The sequence below is a fragment of the Falco rusticolus genome, chromosome 2 (assembly GCF_015220075.1).
Source record: "Falco rusticolus isolate bFalRus1 chromosome 2, bFalRus1.pri, whole genome shotgun sequence".
Lineage (NCBI taxonomy): Eukaryota > Metazoa > Chordata > Aves > Falconiformes > Falconidae > Falco > Falco rusticolus.
The window spans coordinates 80,320,805-80,339,514 of NC_051188.1; the positions used below are offsets into that span (position 1 = coordinate 80,320,805).

Sequence of the window (18,710 nt, forward strand, 5' to 3'; positions counted from 1 at the left end):
GAAGGCCAAATTTCTGCTTCAAAATCTAGCTGTGACCTGTAGTTTCTCAAAGAATGCCACATACCAGAGGGGCACAGGTACGAAATTGTGTGAGGTTTTAGACACAGCATTCTTTCTTTCCCCATCCCCATCTTTAAACCTGATATTGTCAGCAAAAGATAAAATGCAGAGGGAATTTATGACCAACATGCTTTCTTTGGTGAATTATTGCTTTTTTTTTTTTTTTTTTTTGCCTTGTCTTTAAATTAGTAAGATACCACGAGCCTATTTCTGCTGACTCCTGCTCAGAAAATTCAGCTTTCTTCAGTCTCTGATAATCCTGAAATTTGGAAAATGTCTTTTAAATCAGTCCCTCTGGGAGAACAGTTTGTCATGCTGCTTAGTGAAGAACTTTTATGATGAGAGTGTGAGTGTGACTCACCCTTGAATGGCATCTTGCTTCATGCACAAATAAAAGAAGCTGTCATGCAACCTGCAAAGATTCTATGCTATTTATTATATTTTACTGTGTTGTTTACAGAAGCATTTAGTCCTCTGATGTGCAAAAATGAAAATTAGATATTTTTTTTGTTGATTTTTTTGGGGTGCATTTTTAATTCTTCAGTGATTTGCATTTTTGTTTTTTATTGGTAGGTTAATGGTAAGCATATAATGTACTTACTTTGCCATCCAAATCACACCTTGGAAACTGCTCCAGAGTAAATAGCCTGGTTTTTTTCTTGTTCCTTTTCTTTTTATTCTTAAGCAAAGCAGTTTTGACTTCCACTTAGCGGGTCTGTAGTGGGTGGTTGGGTTGGCAGATAGGTCTGATACATGAGAAATTATAATTCTGTCTCATTTATGTGATTCTCCACAGTCTACCGCCCATATGCAGTCATTCACATCTGTGTAGTGCAGGACAAAAAGAAAAGATCTCTGCTCCTGCCTAACACTGGTAGTATTTTACTCCCACACTGACCAGCTGTAAAAAATCCAATGGAGAATTTGGTACTGTATTTCTGGTTTTGTTGAAGGCCACCTGGTAGCTGAAGATTAAGTCAGATGTTTAGACCAGGTTGTATGCCAGAGTTTACATGTGAATTTTGTGACACAGCTGGGACCAGATTGTCTGCCCATCATGTTCTTAAACACTAGTTCTTTCTTCCTTTTTCCCACGTGAAATACTTGGTTACTGAAGCCACTTGGAATAGATTTGTAGGGAGCAGCACAGGAGCAGCTCAAACCTCAGAACAGAACGTTCTGGTTTGGAAAACAAATCTTACGTGCCCTGCTATACTTAAATGGTAGCTTGTTTTTTGTTTTGTTTTGGGTTGTTCTTTTCTTCTTCTGGTATGCCTGTGTTTTTTATTCTTTTTTCCTTGTTTTTGGAAGTAATTAAGAGGCTTATAAATCCATTCCAGAGGAGGAAAAAATGTGTACCAGTGGAGGCAGGCAAGAAAGAAAAGTATGTAAATTCGTCTTGAGTGCAATATTTGGCTGCCTTTCTTGGCTGCTTTTGGTTTTGGGGTTTTTTTCATGCAGATGAACCAAGACATTTCCTTGGAGACTAATGAACACATTTACCATTTTAGAGGGATGAGTGACAAGAGGCATTGTATCTTACCTGTTTTCATTCCCTTATCTGCTAAAAGCAAATATATAACATTTAATTGCAGTAAAAGGCCATAACACAGATAAGCAGAAGGGGCATAAAGATGTTTAAATGGTCATGTTCATTTTTGTGTTTAAAATTATTATTAATCTGGGAGACTAATACTGTCAGTCTGAGCCAAGTGCAGTTTTGGAGAGCTGTATACTGATTTGCAGTGTTCTCTCTGCTCTCAGTCCAGCACTGAGGGGAATTATTTGGTGGTTTTGCAGCCAAAACAAGGACTTGGCTTCCTTCTTTTTTGCCTTTCCCCTTTCGTAATAGTCCCTCTCCCTGGGACCCCAAGGTATCCATCCTTCAGTTGGAAGTGAAACCTTTTTTGAACATGAATAACTGGGGTTTTCTTCTGTCCCTCTGTAGAAGCTGCTTTTTTGGTTATATATTCTACGAGGAAAGTAAGAGAAATGCAGGGTCATGGGATTTGCCCCTTGTTCATCATGTTACATGAAGTTTAGTCTGGGGAAAGGCCTTAGGGTTGTTTCCATGTTGCTGCCAGTTTTGAATTGGTTTGTTTCTTCTTACTCGAACATAATTCAGTTCCTTGTGAAATCACACTTTTCTGCAGATCCAGTGAAGACATTGCCCCTTTTCTTCTGTCTGAACAGCTGGGGCTTCCCTGAAAACCTCCCTAGGACTTTTTTTTCCCTCCAGTTACTATGATTAGACTTTAGTTTGTATTACGCATGTTATCAGATGATAGAAAAGGTCCTCTAGATATTGTTGGAAGTCATCACTACAGAGTTTGGACAATGTCCCTGTCCCATGTGAATAACTTAAAATTCCTGAGCTAAGCTGGGCTGCTACCTAACATTTTGTTGCTATATTTATTTTCCTCCCTCAGTGGAGGATAGGGGTGGCACAGACCCTGTGCCTTGACTGAGAGGGCTTGAGATAGGAAGGCGAGCTTCTAGATAAACAGTGAATGTGCAGGGTCCCTCTGTAGGAATGTCTCCCCAAAGTATCTAGATTGTCTGGACGATCTATCATAGTTATTTTTACGGCCGTGTGCAAGATGAATGACTGCTCTTTTGCCAGCTGACCTTGATTCTGGGTGAAAACTACACTCAGTTTCATTGACAGGCACAATGGTATAAGAAAGACTCCGTTGTGTGCCTGTATGGACTGGCTTTGCAGTGCTAATAGAAGTAGAGATTTCAGGGAGAGGACTGATTATTTCTATCTGAAGCTGCAGATGTGACAGAGCGAACATCTGCATTGTGTTAAATAAGCCAAACACTTGAGTAAGTTGTAGTTGAGGGTTCCTCATACTTGGGGCTAGACATGTGCCTAGGTGTTGCTGTTCTGAATACCACTATGCTCTGCAATGGAACTGCAGCCCAAACATATGGGAATCCCTCATTTTGTCCGTTTCTTCACAGAGACTTTTTAAAATACATTTGCTAGGGAGAGGATTGTAGTGGCTGATGTGAGTCAGTCCCCCAGCCAGCTGGCAGCAAGTCGTGTTTTAGACCTAGGCCTTTGTGAGCTGAGGAGAACAAAATGACCCATCTGCTCACCCTACTGTGGTGTATTTGCATTCATAAGAAGGAAAACTGAAAAATGTGCTTATCCTAGGCTCTAGGCACCTTTTGGCAGTTACTTAGAGTGATAATCAAAGCCAACTGTTTTTACCACAGAATTTTCTAACTCTTAAGAGCAGAAGTTAAAACAAACAAAATACCATTGCCTTCACACAGGGGTGGTGTGAAAGCAGATGCCTCATTTAACATTTCATTTTTCCTAGTTCCACTTAATAAAAAGATTTTGATAAACTCTGAATTCATGGAGGTTGGAAGGGTTAGATTGTGAGTGCTTCATCTAATATCCTGGAGGAAGCTCTGTTGTTATATACAAGGGAGTGATGGCTGCCATCTACATGGGCAGGCTTTGATGACAAGGTGCAGGATGCATTTACATTTTTCAACAAACATTTAGAGTCTGTCAAGGAAGACTTTTTTTTTTTTTTTTTTCTTTTTCTTGAAATTGGCTGCCATGGAGCTTGGTCCTTTTTTTGCTGAAATCAGTCCAACTTCTCCCAAGTAATTTCAGCATCCATCCATGTCTTAGCCAAGAATATTGGCTTGTAATTCTACGACATCGTTCAAGGGTAAGAGTGTATGGATATTATTTGTCTGTTTATAGTGTCTTTCTGATACTCATTTGCCTCCTCCAGGATCCTCAGCATTAAAACTATTTTTGGAAGAAATTCTGCCAGATTACACTGGTATGTTTAAAGAGCATCCATGACAATGTTCTGCTGTGGTCAGTCTATTCGTTACATGCAGGTCCCCGTGAACACCATATGTGATGGGTGCAGCAGTGCTGCATGCTTGTGTCCAGACAGATCCACAAGCCTATTTAAGCTTGTCATCTAGCTGTCAATGTTTTTCTTTTTTTATAGCATAAAATAACAAAACCAGATTATACTGACACCCTCCCCCAATCAAGTCTAAGCCATACGTTTGTCCCCCTCCACACAGGAAAAGTATGGTTGTATAGGCTCCAGGGTAAATCTTGCAGGAGGTCGTGTGTGGGCAGTCTCAATCGCCAATGCAGTCATTCTAGTTCCTTTGGGAAACAGAGGTGCTAAGGAGTTGTTGAGCACAGCAACTGTTCTGCTGACAGCAGCTTTCATTCAGCAACAGTGTTTTACAGAAGAGGAGGTGGCAATGCCTTCTGGTGCCAATATCTGATACGGTCCCTCCATGTGTATCATCTGTGTGATCCTAAATAGAAAATCTAGTTCTTGAAAAATTATCTGGCATTTACTTTGCAGGTTATGCCCACTGGAAGGGTCAGGTGTTAAATTCAGATGAACTTCATGAGCTCTATGAAGGACTTAAGCTGAACAAGGTCAACCGGTATGATTATGTACTCACAGGTAAGAAGCTTGTTCCTTGAACTTCTCATGAGATGTAAACAAAAGTAAAGAAATATAAACCATATCCCTCATTATTCCAAACCAAGCAATTAAGTTTTCCTTCCTTTGAGTCCTTCTGCAGTTTCATCTGTATATTGTCGTCTCAACTGCTCATGCTGTTTAGTTTAAAGCAGCCAGTGTTCTGCCTGAAGGTTTTAATTGATGGGTAAATTGATCCCCCCATATAGTTTACAGACTCATACAGGGCAGTCATGTACAGACTTGATTAATGTTTTGGGAGTGCCTCTACTGAAAAAAGGATGAGGAATTATCAGAGTGTTATTTTAAGATTTATTATGAGTTTAAGTCTTTCTCTTAAATTTGCAGTACTGGCACGCTGCAGTACTGTAGCATGATTTTATAAACAGTTGTCCTTGCTTTTTCTACTTGAACTTTAGGGGGTAGTGCTTTGGATACAGGGCAGAGTATAAGCAGGGTTGGATTTTGGTTTTGACTTTGTAGACTCTCTTGATTATTTTTTTTTGCTGTTGTTACTATGTAGGTCCTCTGAGTGGATACAGTTCTGCAGGACATAAATGACTGTGCAGTGTTTTCCTTTGCCTTGCCACTAGGTGCAAAGTGTTTATAAATATAGCCAAAGAACTTGTAGAATGCTCTATAGAAAGGAGAGATCATATGTGCAGTTTCTATTAAAAACTGCTGCTCATCCAGTTCCTGCTTCTCAAATACAGGTTACTGATCAGGTTTCACTTCAGTAAGAGCTATGCATCTGGTTTAGATTACAGTATCAATATTTATAGAGCAGTGAACTGATATTTTTTAAAGGTAAATAGAAAAATATTGCCAGATTTGATTGATTTCATTACTTAAATTTGTAGGAAAATGTTTTTATACACAGAGAAAACTGGAGACTTAAGTGTATGGATTATAACCCCAAAGCAGTCATTCTGGCTTGAAAGGTGTGGCATTGTCAGTTCCTTTTCAGGGAGTATCTCCAAAGTAAAGACTAAATAGAAATACACTACGCTAAGGTTAAGAAATTACTTTCAGCATAAATGGGTTCCTTGTGATTCAGAAATAAACACCCTTTCTTTCTTCAAAAGAACTCACACAGAGGGCATTTCCAGGAAAAGCACAGTGTATTGTAGGAGTTTTCAGGAGATGCTATTACCCAAAATTTGTAAATAATGTTGGAGTATTCTTTTAGTGGCAACGTTCCTCTTTTATTTTACTTTTAACGCTTGGGAGAGACCCCAGCTCCTTTGCTCTCACGGTCTTGTACTGGCAAAATGGATGTAAGAGATTAAAAATGGTAGAAGGAAAAATAGAATTCTTCATCAAAAAGAAATTTTGGAGGGAAAAAAGGATCTTTATTAACATGCCTTTTAAAATAGGATTTTTGGGTAGATGGGTCAGTGTGTTGTTCATGTTTGTTTAAAAATCTTATTTGGTGTAGCCATTTTCAGTATGGACAAAAAGAAGGCATGGATAGAAATGACGCTAATTTCTTAAGATCTAATAACACTCTCAGTGTTTTAGTGTTCAGTTGCACTGTGGCTGAACTTAAAACGCAGGGTTTTTTCATTCAGGGCCAAATGACAGATTTTTCTCTTCAAACAAGAACAGCCATTCACTGTAGCGCACAACTGTAATTTGTACCTGTAACAACCTGGATGTGATTATTTAAACACTGAAAACTAATTTGTCAGCAGATGGGATTTGACTGTAATTGCATGTCTGATGACTGTAGATATCTTAGCTGAGATGGAAATTATTGTCTTCAGGTTGATTATACAAAATAACATTTCATTAACTTTTGTGACTGTTAGTTACTTGTAGATCTTCATATATTTGTTTCATTTACAATAAAACACTCAAGGTAAAAAATAAACTCCAGTTCAGTGTAATTTTTTAAACACCTCTGTCAATAATGTTAATAATACTTTCTGGGTTTTTTTCAGCAGTTCTACCATCATAGGTCATTTTAAACAAAAATGTTTGCTTGGCTTTTTTGACTGATTATCAGCATTTCATAGAGATAAGACAAAGCATTTTGTTCAAAAATCTTGGAAGCCTTTTCCATTTCTCTGCAACAACTATGACTTGATGAATTTTGTGAGTTAAAAAAAGAAAATCTCCAAAATCTGTTGTTGAATATTTTGGTAGAGTGGACATTTCAAAGCTGTAGGTTTGAAGAAGCTACCTTGCTAAAAATACTGCTACTATGTGAATTAAAATAAATGAAAATAAAATCATTAATTAACAGATGTTGTAAATAAAGTTAATACACAAAATAAATATATAAAGAAGCATCTATAAAATAAAGAAATTAATGATTAAATAAGAATAATTGTGGTGCTAGCATTGTGATTAGGGCCTTAAGATATAATAAAACTTATTTCCACTTATTTCACTGCTAAGCCTAGAAATAGGAATTTGATTGGTATATTGGCATTGCTCTAAAATATTCAAGATTAAGTCTCCATTGCATTAATGTGTTGGACTGTATCAGCAACAATAATAATAATAATTTTAAAAAAACTGCTTCAAACCAGTGTAAGAGCAAAATATATGGAATTTAAAATATTTCTTATTGTTGTGGTTTAACCCCAAGCACCCACGCAGCTGCTCGCTCACTCCCCCTCACCCAGAGGGATGGGGAGGAAAATCAGAAAGGAATGTAAAACATGAGGGTTGAGATAAGAACAATTTAATAGGTAAAGCAAAAGCTGCGCGTGCAAGCAAAGCAAGGAATTCATTCACTGCTTCCCATGGGCAGGCAGGTGTTCGGCCATCCCCAGGAAAGCCGGGCTCCATCAGACATAATGGTTAGTCAGGAAGGCAAACACCATAATGCCAAATGTCCCCCCCCTTCCTCCTTCTTCCCCCTGTTTATATACTCAGCATGACGTCACATGGTATGGAACATGCCTTTGGCTAGTTTGGGTCACCTGTCCTGGCTGTGTCCCCTCCCAGTTCCCCTTGCCCCTCCAGCCCTCTGGCTGGCAGGGCCAAGGAAACCCAAAAGTCCTTTATTTAGTATAAACATCACCCAGCAACAACTAAAAACATCACACCAAATCCAAAACAGCACTGCAGCAGCTACTAAGAAGAAAATTAACCCTGTCCCAGCTGAAACCAGGGCACTTATTTACTACGTTATAAATAATACTAATTCAGACTGCTGTTTTGAAGAAAAAGAATGTATTTTTTTTTCTTTCAGCCTGACCTTTTTGTATATATGTTCAAGCATATTGAAGTTGTATGAACCCTACATATGTAACATACTTAGTAAATGCATTTTTAAGGTTGTATTTGTAGTTGTGCAAGAATTTGTTTTCCACCTATTATTCCTGAATAAAATATGCCTTTGTTCTAAAAATGCAATGTTCCAAAGAATGAGAAGCATGCAGCATTCCTATCCAAAATGGGGGGGGAAAAAAAGTGTTCATGAAAATAGACTTCAAAAGTGCCTTTTTTTCCCAAGGATATACAAGAGACACATCGTTTCTTGCAATGGTGGTGGATATTGTCCAGGAGTTAAAGCAACAGAATTCTAACCTAGTATATGGTAAGGACATGTATTATAATCCTTTCTACTTCATCACTGTATTGCCCATCTTTTTCTTGTTTTAGGATGAAAACACTGATCTGATGTTATGCAGCATTTCACAATCGTCTTGTGCTCTGAGCAGCTGAGGCTGCAGTGAAATTCTGTTTTGGCTTTGCTTAAGTGTTGAGGGAGTTGGTTTTTTATCTTTCTGATTTTATGCCTTTCAGTATATTTCTTGCATTATGCCGTCCAAAGGAGAACGTGCCTTGAGGACTGATAGTCTGTATCAGAGAAGGGCTTATAAAATCCCAGCTGGCTGCTGCTGTTTGTAGATCAGAGGCATAGGATCTAAGTGCTGATAGCTGAAGCCTCTCCTAGATTTCCAAGTCAGTGAAAAGCAGGATGGACTCTCCTGTGTTGCCCTGCCATGGTTTCAGGTTATATCCCAGAAATGTCTTACTGTGCCTTATAAGCTTCATAATTTAGCTTAAACCTCTGGAGGGCTTTTTTACCTCTGGTGCCCTCCGCTAAGGTTGCCTGGGAGCACTCAAGAGCAACAGACTGTAGCAACAACTGTCTTTAACATGTTGCGTCAGGCTTAAACCTGTGAGAAAAGATTCGCCTCTTTTCTTCCTGACTCTTGACTGTTTCAGAACTTTTGAATGTAACCAGCATAGGCTTGAAGTGAGCAAAATGTTTAGAATGACAGGGCAAAGTCAGTGGGGATTTAGTGGGATGAAAAGCTACAAATGATGGTTTGAACCTGTCATCTTTAGGTTCAGTAAACTATGTGGTCAAGAAGCATCTAGAATGGTTTGCAGGGTTTGCAAGGTGTCATACTGTGCAATGTGATATCTGACTTAAAATTAACAAGGCACGGTTATCATTCTGAAAAATGTAGCAGAGAGATCTTCATGAGCTGGTGTTCTGTTGGGTTTTAGCCTTGATTAATACTGTTGCATTGTCGGGTTCTCCAGAGCTTTGTACTGGTAAGTGAAAGCCAAAAACTGTTGGAGCATAAGCAGAAAGAAACATCTAGCTGTACAAAAGGAAGGAAGCAGACAGATGCTGGGAACACAGTTAGGCTTCTAATATCCTTTATATTTAATAAATAGATTATAATGTAAGGAAAGCACTTTTAAAATGTGAAACAAATTATCCTCTTCTTACCCACAGAAACTTCCTTAAATATTGATTTGGCATTGATTTGATAACTTTGGATTTATATTTCTTTTTTACTTTGCTAAAAGCCGTTTTACTACAATGAACAATGTTCCTTTTAAAAGTACAAGGCTAGGCTGTTTCCATCCTCGCCTTAAAACTGAGGGCACTTGGAATATGTTAATCCTGCTGATGATTCAGAACCTATGCCAAAAATGTATTATAAGTAGTAGTATTACACCAACTATGAGCTCATGTACATTGGCATGGTTTTTCTTCTTGTTTCATTGTAATACACCTAATTTTTTTTACGTGCGCACACAGCATTTTGCTGTGTGCGTTTGGCATGTATCTTTTTACGCTAAAGTGAAAATTAGGACTCTTTTCATAGCTATTAGCTTCTCTCGTGTTTTTTCCCCACCATACTACTATTCTGGCATTTTAGGTTGGGGAGTGAAGGGAAGGGTTCTCTGTGCTTTGTACAACAGAAGCCCCTTTACTCTGAGCATTCAGACTCTCTCATCACCTTCAGACATAATAACATGGAAGCAGGAAGAAGAGGGTGACTACAGTCCTCTGACAGTTGTTTAAGATTCATAGCCCACTCTTTCAAAATTGGCAGCCACCACTTAAAAATCTCAGGTTGAGTATGCTGCAAGAGCTGTGAGAGTATATAAGCGATCAGGTGCTCAGTGCTGTTACATAGCCACTACTGTTACCCAAACCTTTTCCCTCCTACCAGGGTCTCTATAACTGTACCCCATTTCTAAAGCTAGATTTATTCTGTTGCAGTATGCGATCCAGTAATGGGTGACAAATGGAATGGAGAAGGCTCTATGGTTAGTACTTACCTGTTTGGATTCTCTCTATAGTGAATATGTACTATATGAAGGTGTATAAAGATTTATTAATTTTTAAACACCAAAACTAAGCTACTTTAAATGTGGTTTTGGATCCCAGCATCAAGTAAGTTTGTACTTTAATTTCCTGTCTTTGAATGAGTTTAGTATCTGGGAAGAATGATGACTACATAGCTCTGTGATTATTTCTAACTCTCTGCTGAGACAACAGGGGGAATACAGAGCCTGTCTACAGGACAATATTCCTCTTCCTTGTCTCACTGAAGTTCCCTCAGCTTCTGTCAAAAGCTGTTTTGGCTGGTAGCCTGGCTGGCATTGTCAGTGATGGCATGAATTGACATACCACTTGAACCTAAATGAAGATGACTGACTTTGTGTGAGATCCAACAGCTGTTAGGTATTGGGCTGTGGTCAGTGACAGAAAGGTTCTATGTGCTAGTACCAGACTGACCAAGAAATGTTCCTTTTTGGGCCAAACTTGCAAATAACTTCAGTAAAAACGTGATGTGGGAAGTCATCAGCAATAATGATATTTTATGTTTTCTTCTGCCTTAAGCTAGTCATGCACTATGAATTCCTCCATGTACTTTTTTACAATTTACCTGCTCATAAAACATCATGAGATAGCACTTTGTAATAAATGTGCCACTGTTTTTGTGCTCTATTCTTTTATTTAAAGTCCATTGCGATATTTATTGTCCATGGCTTTTTCTAACAAGACAGATACATAGCAGCTGTAGACCCACCTTGCAAAGCTTTAGCTCTTGGGAAAAGTCATAACCATGGATCTACCTATGTCTTTTGGGTGGAAGATAAGGTAGATTGAAGAAGAGGAGTCTATTTAATGTGCAACACACCAACTCATTCCTGTCATAAAAAGTAATAAAATCATTATTTAAAATGCCTTGGTTTAGATGTGACCTAGTCTTGCATTTCTGTCTCAAGGCAATGTCCCGGTGTCATCATCACTTCACCACTCCTGCATGAGTGAGCTCTGTATCAGTATGACGGGTATGCTGGTAGCACCTAGTGGTGAACACTGTGGTGGGGTTGTACCTGTTGCTGATACAGTTGGAATGGAAGACAGTAACACATGGGCACATGTATACATGCACCCTGCCCTGCTTAGCTTGAGACTAACAGAGAAGATAAAACATGGGCAAAAGGAGGTATCAATCCTGATTTAGCAAATGGGGTTCTGCCAAAGAATATCAGCTACTAGTAAACAATTAATTTTAATAAAAGGTGTTGTTAAATTGAGTTGCAGCAGGTGAGATGACCCCTGTACCCATCTAACCCAAACTCCCAGCTGAGCTCCAGTGTGTGCCAGAACAGCTTCAGCTTTGAGTCTGAAGAGCGTACAGGCCAGTGGGCTCCTGTTACGTTTTGGTGTATGTCACCTGCTTAGATAGCCAGTCTCCCTTAGCTGATGGGCTGTATTTAGCTAATGAAGGTGGGATAGAGATGGAACAGACAGGCAGAACGGGGAGCATTGGCCCTTATTACTTGAAGAGCTGATTCTGCAGGCAGCAAAGTATGCTAGCGTTTTGTTAGACCTGGGTGCAACACGAGCAAAATATTTTTAACATCCTTACCAGAACTGCTTTATAGATTAAGTTGTACCAAACAAATTACAAATCTGATTCCTCTTCACACACATTGGTGTACAGCACACCCTAGAAATACTGCACTGAAAGAAGGAGGCAAAATAACAGGTAGCACAGGTATTACTTGTTCCTAAGCCCCAAAATGCAACACAATCGAGGTGGGCACGCACTGCTGCAGCAAAAGGACTCTATGCTGTCAGTACAACAACAACGTATCTTCTTTCCAAGGTAGGGACATGAGAAAGGGTTTCCCATGTTGGGCACGGTATTTCCTCACGCTGTTCTGTCACTTTGAGAGGGAATCCAGAAATTCTTCATCCAGGTACCACGTGCTTTTGATGCTGCCAGTTTAGGCCAGTCTGCTTAGCAGTACTTCCCATTGCCTCCAGTGTAAGAAGGGCTCTTGGTTGTGCTGTCACCAGCTGGAGGATGCGCTGCCCCCTTGTTACTGCTGCATAATAGTACACTGGGAGCTGTCAGGTTACTCAGTGACAGCATGGATGGCAGTTGAGGGAAGAACAGTTGCAGTCCCACCTCTCAGATGCTGCTGATAACACTCGATGCTGTTTCTTCTCCTCTAGTATGTGCCCAAGGATCTCCTCCCAGTCTACAGGGACAAAGTTGTACCTGTTGCTGACATAATTACTCCTAACCAGTTTGAAGCTGAGTAAGTACTTATTTCCTTTTATAGCCAAATAAACTTGGGGGAGTGTGATACCCATTCTTACTTGTCTTGATACACTGCCATATACATGCATGTGTTGGGTTTTAGCTGTTACTTTAAAGTTGTGCTTTTCAGAAAATCTCCAACTGTTCCATATTGAAATCAATAAAAAATCTGGGAGTTATGTGAGGAAAAGATTATTTCATTTTCTCTGGTCTCTCATGATTACTTCTTGTTATCTCCAGAGGCCTGTATCTAGGGCATGTTGAAAAAATACCTCTTTTTCCTTTCCCCATCCTTACCCATTCCTAGGAATATTTTTGTTATATGTCAGAATATCAAAACTGAAATAGTTTGGCTCAGCCCCCCAAAATTAAATTTGGAAATACCACTGTTGCATCACCTCCTAGGAGTTAAGAATTTAAATCCTTCCTGCCTGGCCTGTCTATGTAGCTGTGACTCTTTGGTCAGGAGGTAACCTGTTGTGATACATCACGGGCTGTCCCCCGTATGGGGATGGAACAGCTACGTGGGAGATGGAGGGAAGGCATTTGTGAGGGAGTTCTAGAATACAGAAATCTCTGCAGGAGGCAGATTAGGACTGGTGTGAGTCCACTTCGGAAGCGCTGTGTATCTGTGCACATGCTTTTTAAAGACAGTGGTCTGGCACAGCAGACCATGTAGCTACAAACCATTTAGGCCTGTATGGTGAAGTCCAAGCTTTCCTCCTTCAAAAAGAGTAAATAAAGCAGCGATTGCCTGGAGAACTTGTGGTTTCTTAAGATTTCTGTTTCATTCTCAGGTTACTCACGGGCAGGAAGATTCACACAGAAAAAGAAGCTTTAGAGGTAAGGAGGCAAGGGGCAGGATGTGTAAGGTCTCTTTCTGCGGTCCTGCCTGCAGTGCTGCAGTTTGCCATTTGTCTTTAACCTTGAAGTCACTTTGACCTCTATCCTTTCTCTCTCCATTTATGATCAAAGCTTGTGCACTCCAGGCGCAAAACACTTTCTGTTCTAGTGTCAGACTTCTGAAGAAACCTCCCCAAAGAACTACAGCTAAAGGCATCACGGTGGTAATGAGTAGATCTTTATGAGCTTGTTCTCCTGCGGTGTAAGATGGGGTAGCAGCCGCACCCGCGGCAAGTAACCACACGTTGTCAGCGCTGTGGGAATGCCTGGCTGGGGTGATCCCCCCCGGGTGACCCTGGGCGCTGGGAACTTGCACGACTCGCTCCTTCTGCTGTCCACATGCGAGCCGTGCGACAGCCATGCTGAGCTGTGTCCTCATTCTCCCATACGAGCTGCTTGCAACGAAGAGAGCTTGCTAGCAAACGCTTACAAGGGTTTCTGAATCTCTTCCTGACAGTGGTTGCTGGTGCACTGCTTCTCTTCCTTAAATTGACTTAAAGGGGATGAGACCTGGGATAGATTGCCTAGATGAGAAACCAGGCTGGGAGTGATGGGCTGTGGGTACTTGCTGGTACAAATTCACAGCACTGATAGCTGCTGTCATCACCATATAGAAATGATAGATGGTCTGCGAATACACTGCATCAAGGTGTAAGGATTTATCCTTTTATACAAACTGAAGGAAATAAAAAGCTGCAGGGCTCAGCAGTGAAGGACGAAATAGGAATATGGTTTTATTGGTGTTTTGAGAAGGGCTGAGCTCTTTTTGTTGACAAGTCAAGTGCTTTCGTAATGGACTGATGTTATTTCTTCCAGTTTGATTTTGAACTTGAAAGGAACACAAAGTCTTTAAACAAACATCAGTGGCACCCTGGAGAGTAGCTGGGGTCTGTCCACGCAGATGTTTGGCTTTTTTTCCCTCCAGCAATTTCATGCAACATTGATTGATCACTATGACTTCATGGTGGGAAGCAGCTCCAAAGATCTCAGCTCTTTTCACTCCAGCCCCACCCCTCCCCAGTTTTACATTACCCACCCTGTGCTGCATGAGGGTGATGAACTGTGTGCTTCGTGCCACTAGCTGCTAACTCAGTTCTTCCATTTATCACCATCACCAGTGGAAACACAGTCTTGAGAACAGCACTGTTAGCTGAACAGCCATTAGTTTAGGTTTGCATATCGCAGCAGTAAACATGAGTTGCGTGGACTAAGCAATTTTACAAGTTAGTTTTCTGACAGTCTGTCTGATTCACGTAATAGCTCTTATTTGTGATGGGCTTTAAAAAAGAATCTCTTCTAAAGAGATAGAATTATACTTAGGAATGGAAACATTTTTAAAATAGTAGCTTTCAGGATATTTTAATCTGTCTCTGCCACTGCATATCATACGTAGATCTATCTGTGTGAGTAATAATCCATGCTGGAATGTGTCCCCTTTGGAGGTGGTAGGAATTCTGGCATCACTTTCCATGGTGACATGCTTTCATTCCTTTCTTTAGCAAGACTAGTGACAGCAGTATAGTCATATTAAATATGATGTATTTAAATATGAAATATTAGTGTAGAAAAGGGGCTAAGTCCTACAACTAGAAATACTAGTTCTTGAATTCCATTCTTGGGGATTCTTGGGGAACTGTGACTGAGAAATGAAATTGAGATTAGTGTTACTTCACATGTTGATTATGTCAGCATATGCTGGTGGATTTACTGCTTCTTTAAAACCCAGTTGATGTCTGTGCAAAGAGGTCTGGCTGTTGAAGAAACCTGGAGTCTTAGACGAGAAAGAAAAGTGATAGAGAATTCAAAAATAGCAGAAATAATTCCTTATCATTCAGCTGCTTGTGAGTCATAGCTAGCCTGAGAGGATTTTTAGTTAAACTCTTCTGGGAGAATTAATATTTTATCTGTGTTTTATGCTAAATTCATTATTGAAGCCATTCTTTCTTCTGTGAAACCAAAATACCTTCTGTAGCAACCAATTGTGATGTCAGAAGTAGAGTATTAATGAGTTTAAGTGGGGAACACGCAGAGTGGAAATACAAAGGTATATAATTTACAGGTGTAATTTGAAGTTTGAAACAGAATGAGAAAAGAAGATTGAGACAGACACACTTGTGCCTCTGATTTAACTCTTTAACTCTTCGTTTTTGCTAACTCTTAAAGTAGTAGGTAAATCAAACTTCATGATCTGGAGTTAGTAGCTTTCTAGCGAGTGTTTCAAGATGCCTGTTTCAAGATGTGTCTGTATATTTGTTCTCTTATTCTTTTGATAATGTGTTCTAAAAACATGATGCAGACAAACATTCTGATCATAGTTGAAACAGAGTATTCTTTTCAGAGGAGTGTCCAAAGATAATAGAGATGCTTGAATATTTTAACAAGTTTGTATGTATGTATGTTTTGATTCCCCTATTTTAAGTTATTTCCCCTAATTAAATTAAATATTTGAGTAGAAACTACTTTTTCTCTTTACAAAAGATGCCAAAAAAAGTTGCTGTCAAAAGTCCTCATTACTATGAATGATGCAAGGTTTAATCAACACATATTGCAGTCACTGATTCCTGCCTTTTTGCACACGGAAAGGTAATGGATATGCTCCATGCCATGGGACCAGAAACTGTTGTGATCACAAGCTCAGATCTACAGGCACCTCTAGGAAATGACTACCTAATTGCTCTGGGAAGCCACAGAAAAAGTAAGTCATGATCTCCTCCGTTAAACCGCACTTTCTTTTAACCTGTTCTGTGCTTTCAAGTTACTTTTCTAAGAAGCAGTTTGATCAGACCCATTGGTAGTGCATGGAAGGAGCTTAGATCCCTAAGCAAACTTCTTCTCCTGCAGCAATACCAGAGAGCAGTAAGAACGGGGCTGCTCCATGAGGGAAGACAAGCTGGAGCTGAGCGTGATCATAGCACAGGTAGAGCCCTGCCCTCACCAACAGGGCACAAGTCCCCACAGTATTTTAATAAGGTGATATTTAAAATGGGGGTGGTGGTGGCAGACGGGTCCCACTGACACTCCAGTGATCATCAGAGAAATGTGAGACAAGCCAGGTCCGAGACTAATGTGGACAATCCAGTCAGTGAGGACAGCAGGGCTGTACACAGGCACACCTACAACATAGCTCAGGCAAGGATGCTCGCACTTGGGCCTGAGCTTCGGTGCAGCTCCTCGGCAAGTGGGCAGAGGTTGCCTGGGGGTAAGATGTCCCAGGTGAGGTTGATCAGGGCTGTTAACACCCCTTGTAGTGGCCCTGACAAGTGGTAGTGGTATAAAACAGGAACTGTGAACATTTTGAATGCTTTTGTGAAAAGTTACACTGTCCTGTTAGCAGATTGTTTTTCCCCGATAGGTTGTAAAATGTCTTCTGCTTCTTCTTTATATATCCTTTTATACCATCACCAAGATTCACCGTGTTTTGGACTGTCACAGGATGTTTTTACCTGAGAAGGGCATAGTTATGTGAGATGGCGTATGATGTCATTTTCTTGTTCATCTAAGGGCTGTAAATGTGGGCATCACATTCTGGACTGCTGAGAGACCAAAAAAATACTGATATTTAAAACAGATTCCACTAAGAACCAGTTGGTGGGTCAGTACATGCTAGGTCTGGAATAAGTCTAGCCATTCTAATGGTGATTAGAATATGGCATATGGATCAGATATTCTCTGCTGATGTCTGCAGCTGCCTTTGTGCCTCTGTACAACCCAGAGATGCTCTAGATTGTGGTTTGGCATGCCCCATCTAGAATTCAACAGTCTCCATAAATACGCAGTTTTGTGAGCAAGCTGCTGCTGCTGCTTCCTAAATGAAGATAGGTGGCTCTCAGTCCTTCGTGCTAGCTATCTGCTCCCTCTTAAGTGAAGTATGTACAATATGTAAGTTGTAAATGCTGTCACAACTTGGCAAAGTTTTGAAAGGTTGTACCTTTTAAAAGAGCTGGTAGAAAGTTTACAATACTCCTTAGTATCTTTACATTCCAAACGAATGGAATTGAAATCAGGTGCTATTGTATTAATTGCTGGATCTGTTACTTAACTCTCTATCTGTGTTGTAGCTAAAGCAGATGGTACCAAGATGACACAAAGGATTCGAGTGGAGTCTCCTAAAGTGGATGCTGTTTTTGTTGGAACAGGAGACTTGTTTGCTGCTATGCTTTTGGCATGGACGCATAAGCATCCAAACAATTTGAAGGTATGGGTGAAGTTACTTGTCTCTCTGCAAATTTACACTATGTTTCTTTTTTTAAAAAAAATACTTTTAATCTATGGTATTATTTAAATACTCTCTTCTGTCTTGGCTTTTTTTCCTGTCCTTGGAGGAAAAAAAGCAGAATTTCCCTGTTGCCAAAACATTTTAGCTTGTACAACTCTGGACAGTCACATTTCAGTTATGTGGATTTTGTAATTTTGCCAAATAAGATGATGTGCTGTCTAGAGGGAGACTGTATGTATGTTTGTAATTGTATTTTTTACCCTCACTTCATAATAGGCACTAAAAATCATTTATCAGATTTTTCTGTTTCTTTCCCTTAAGCACATAGACTTATTGATACAGGTGTATGGTTTCTAATACCTGTTTTGTGAGAATTAAGAAAGCCTAAAATTTTTCCCTCAAAATTCTACATTACATAGTTGTCATCCTGTTTGCATCTTGTCAGTTGTTTGCCTCTTAAGAGCAGTGTTTTGAAATAATAATATTAAGCTAGGCAGCTGAACTTTTACTGAAACCTGAATTAATTATGTTAATGCAGGTGGCATGTGAAAAGACTGTGTCAGCCATGCAACATGTTCTGCAAAGGACCATTAAGAGTGCGAAAGGTAATTCATTCAAACCTTGTTCCCTTGTTCTGTCTGGATTTGCATCAGAAGAAACATTTAGAGAGCATTCTGGGTTTCCCAACTGAAGGTAGCCCTCAGTGCAGAAGCAGCCAGGGAATTTACGGGAGAGCTTGGTAGTCTTCGTGCATTTCCTTACTGTGTCCTCCAAGCCTGTTTCTGACAACACCTGACTGAAGATGTCACTGTTCAGCTGTAGCGGGACTACAGTCATGCTGGCTGTGCCTGGCTGCTTTGCAAAACAGTGGCGGAAGAACTTGAGGAAATGCTGCGTTTGACTTGCAAGAGAGCTGCTGTTTCAAGTGCAGCTCACTCATTTTCCCTTTGAGTGTTTAGTACTGAGAGGTGTTTATCAACTAATAATAAGCTGTATGTTTGCTGTGTTGGCCTTGTGAAGAGCAATTTTTTTTTCTTTTTCCCCAGCTTCTCTCCCCTTGGAGTTCCCATGTTTTTCAATTCTGAAAGTGATCCAGATGGGATCTGTGGGTTCTTAGAACATGTCTGTGTAACTTTCTAATTAACAGCAGAGCTGAATTTCTTTCCTGGAGAGAGGTGCAGAGCAGGAATTAAAGGAAATCACAGTGCTGAC

The 18,710-nt window shown here is 40.0% G+C and overlaps 1 protein-coding gene across 1 annotated transcript in view; it reads left to right on the forward strand.

Annotated features, from left to right (window-relative positions):
* Nucleotides 1-18,710, forward strand: part of PDXK (pyridoxal kinase) — a 53,229-nt gene that overhangs the window by 27,318 nt on the left and 7,201 nt on the right. The window contains exons 3-10 of the mRNA XM_037376705.1: nt 4,425-4,529; nt 8,017-8,100; nt 10,036-10,082; nt 12,292-12,377; nt 13,177-13,222; nt 15,866-15,977; nt 17,341-17,477; nt 18,037-18,103. Of these exons, the coding sequence (XP_037232602.1) occupies nt 4,425-4,529; nt 8,017-8,100; nt 10,036-10,082; nt 12,292-12,377; nt 13,177-13,222; nt 15,866-15,977; nt 17,341-17,477; nt 18,037-18,103 (684 nt within the window). The remainder of the gene's footprint in view (nt 1-4,424; nt 4,530-8,016; nt 8,101-10,035; nt 10,083-12,291; nt 12,378-13,176; nt 13,223-15,865; nt 15,978-17,340; nt 17,478-18,036; nt 18,104-18,710) is intronic.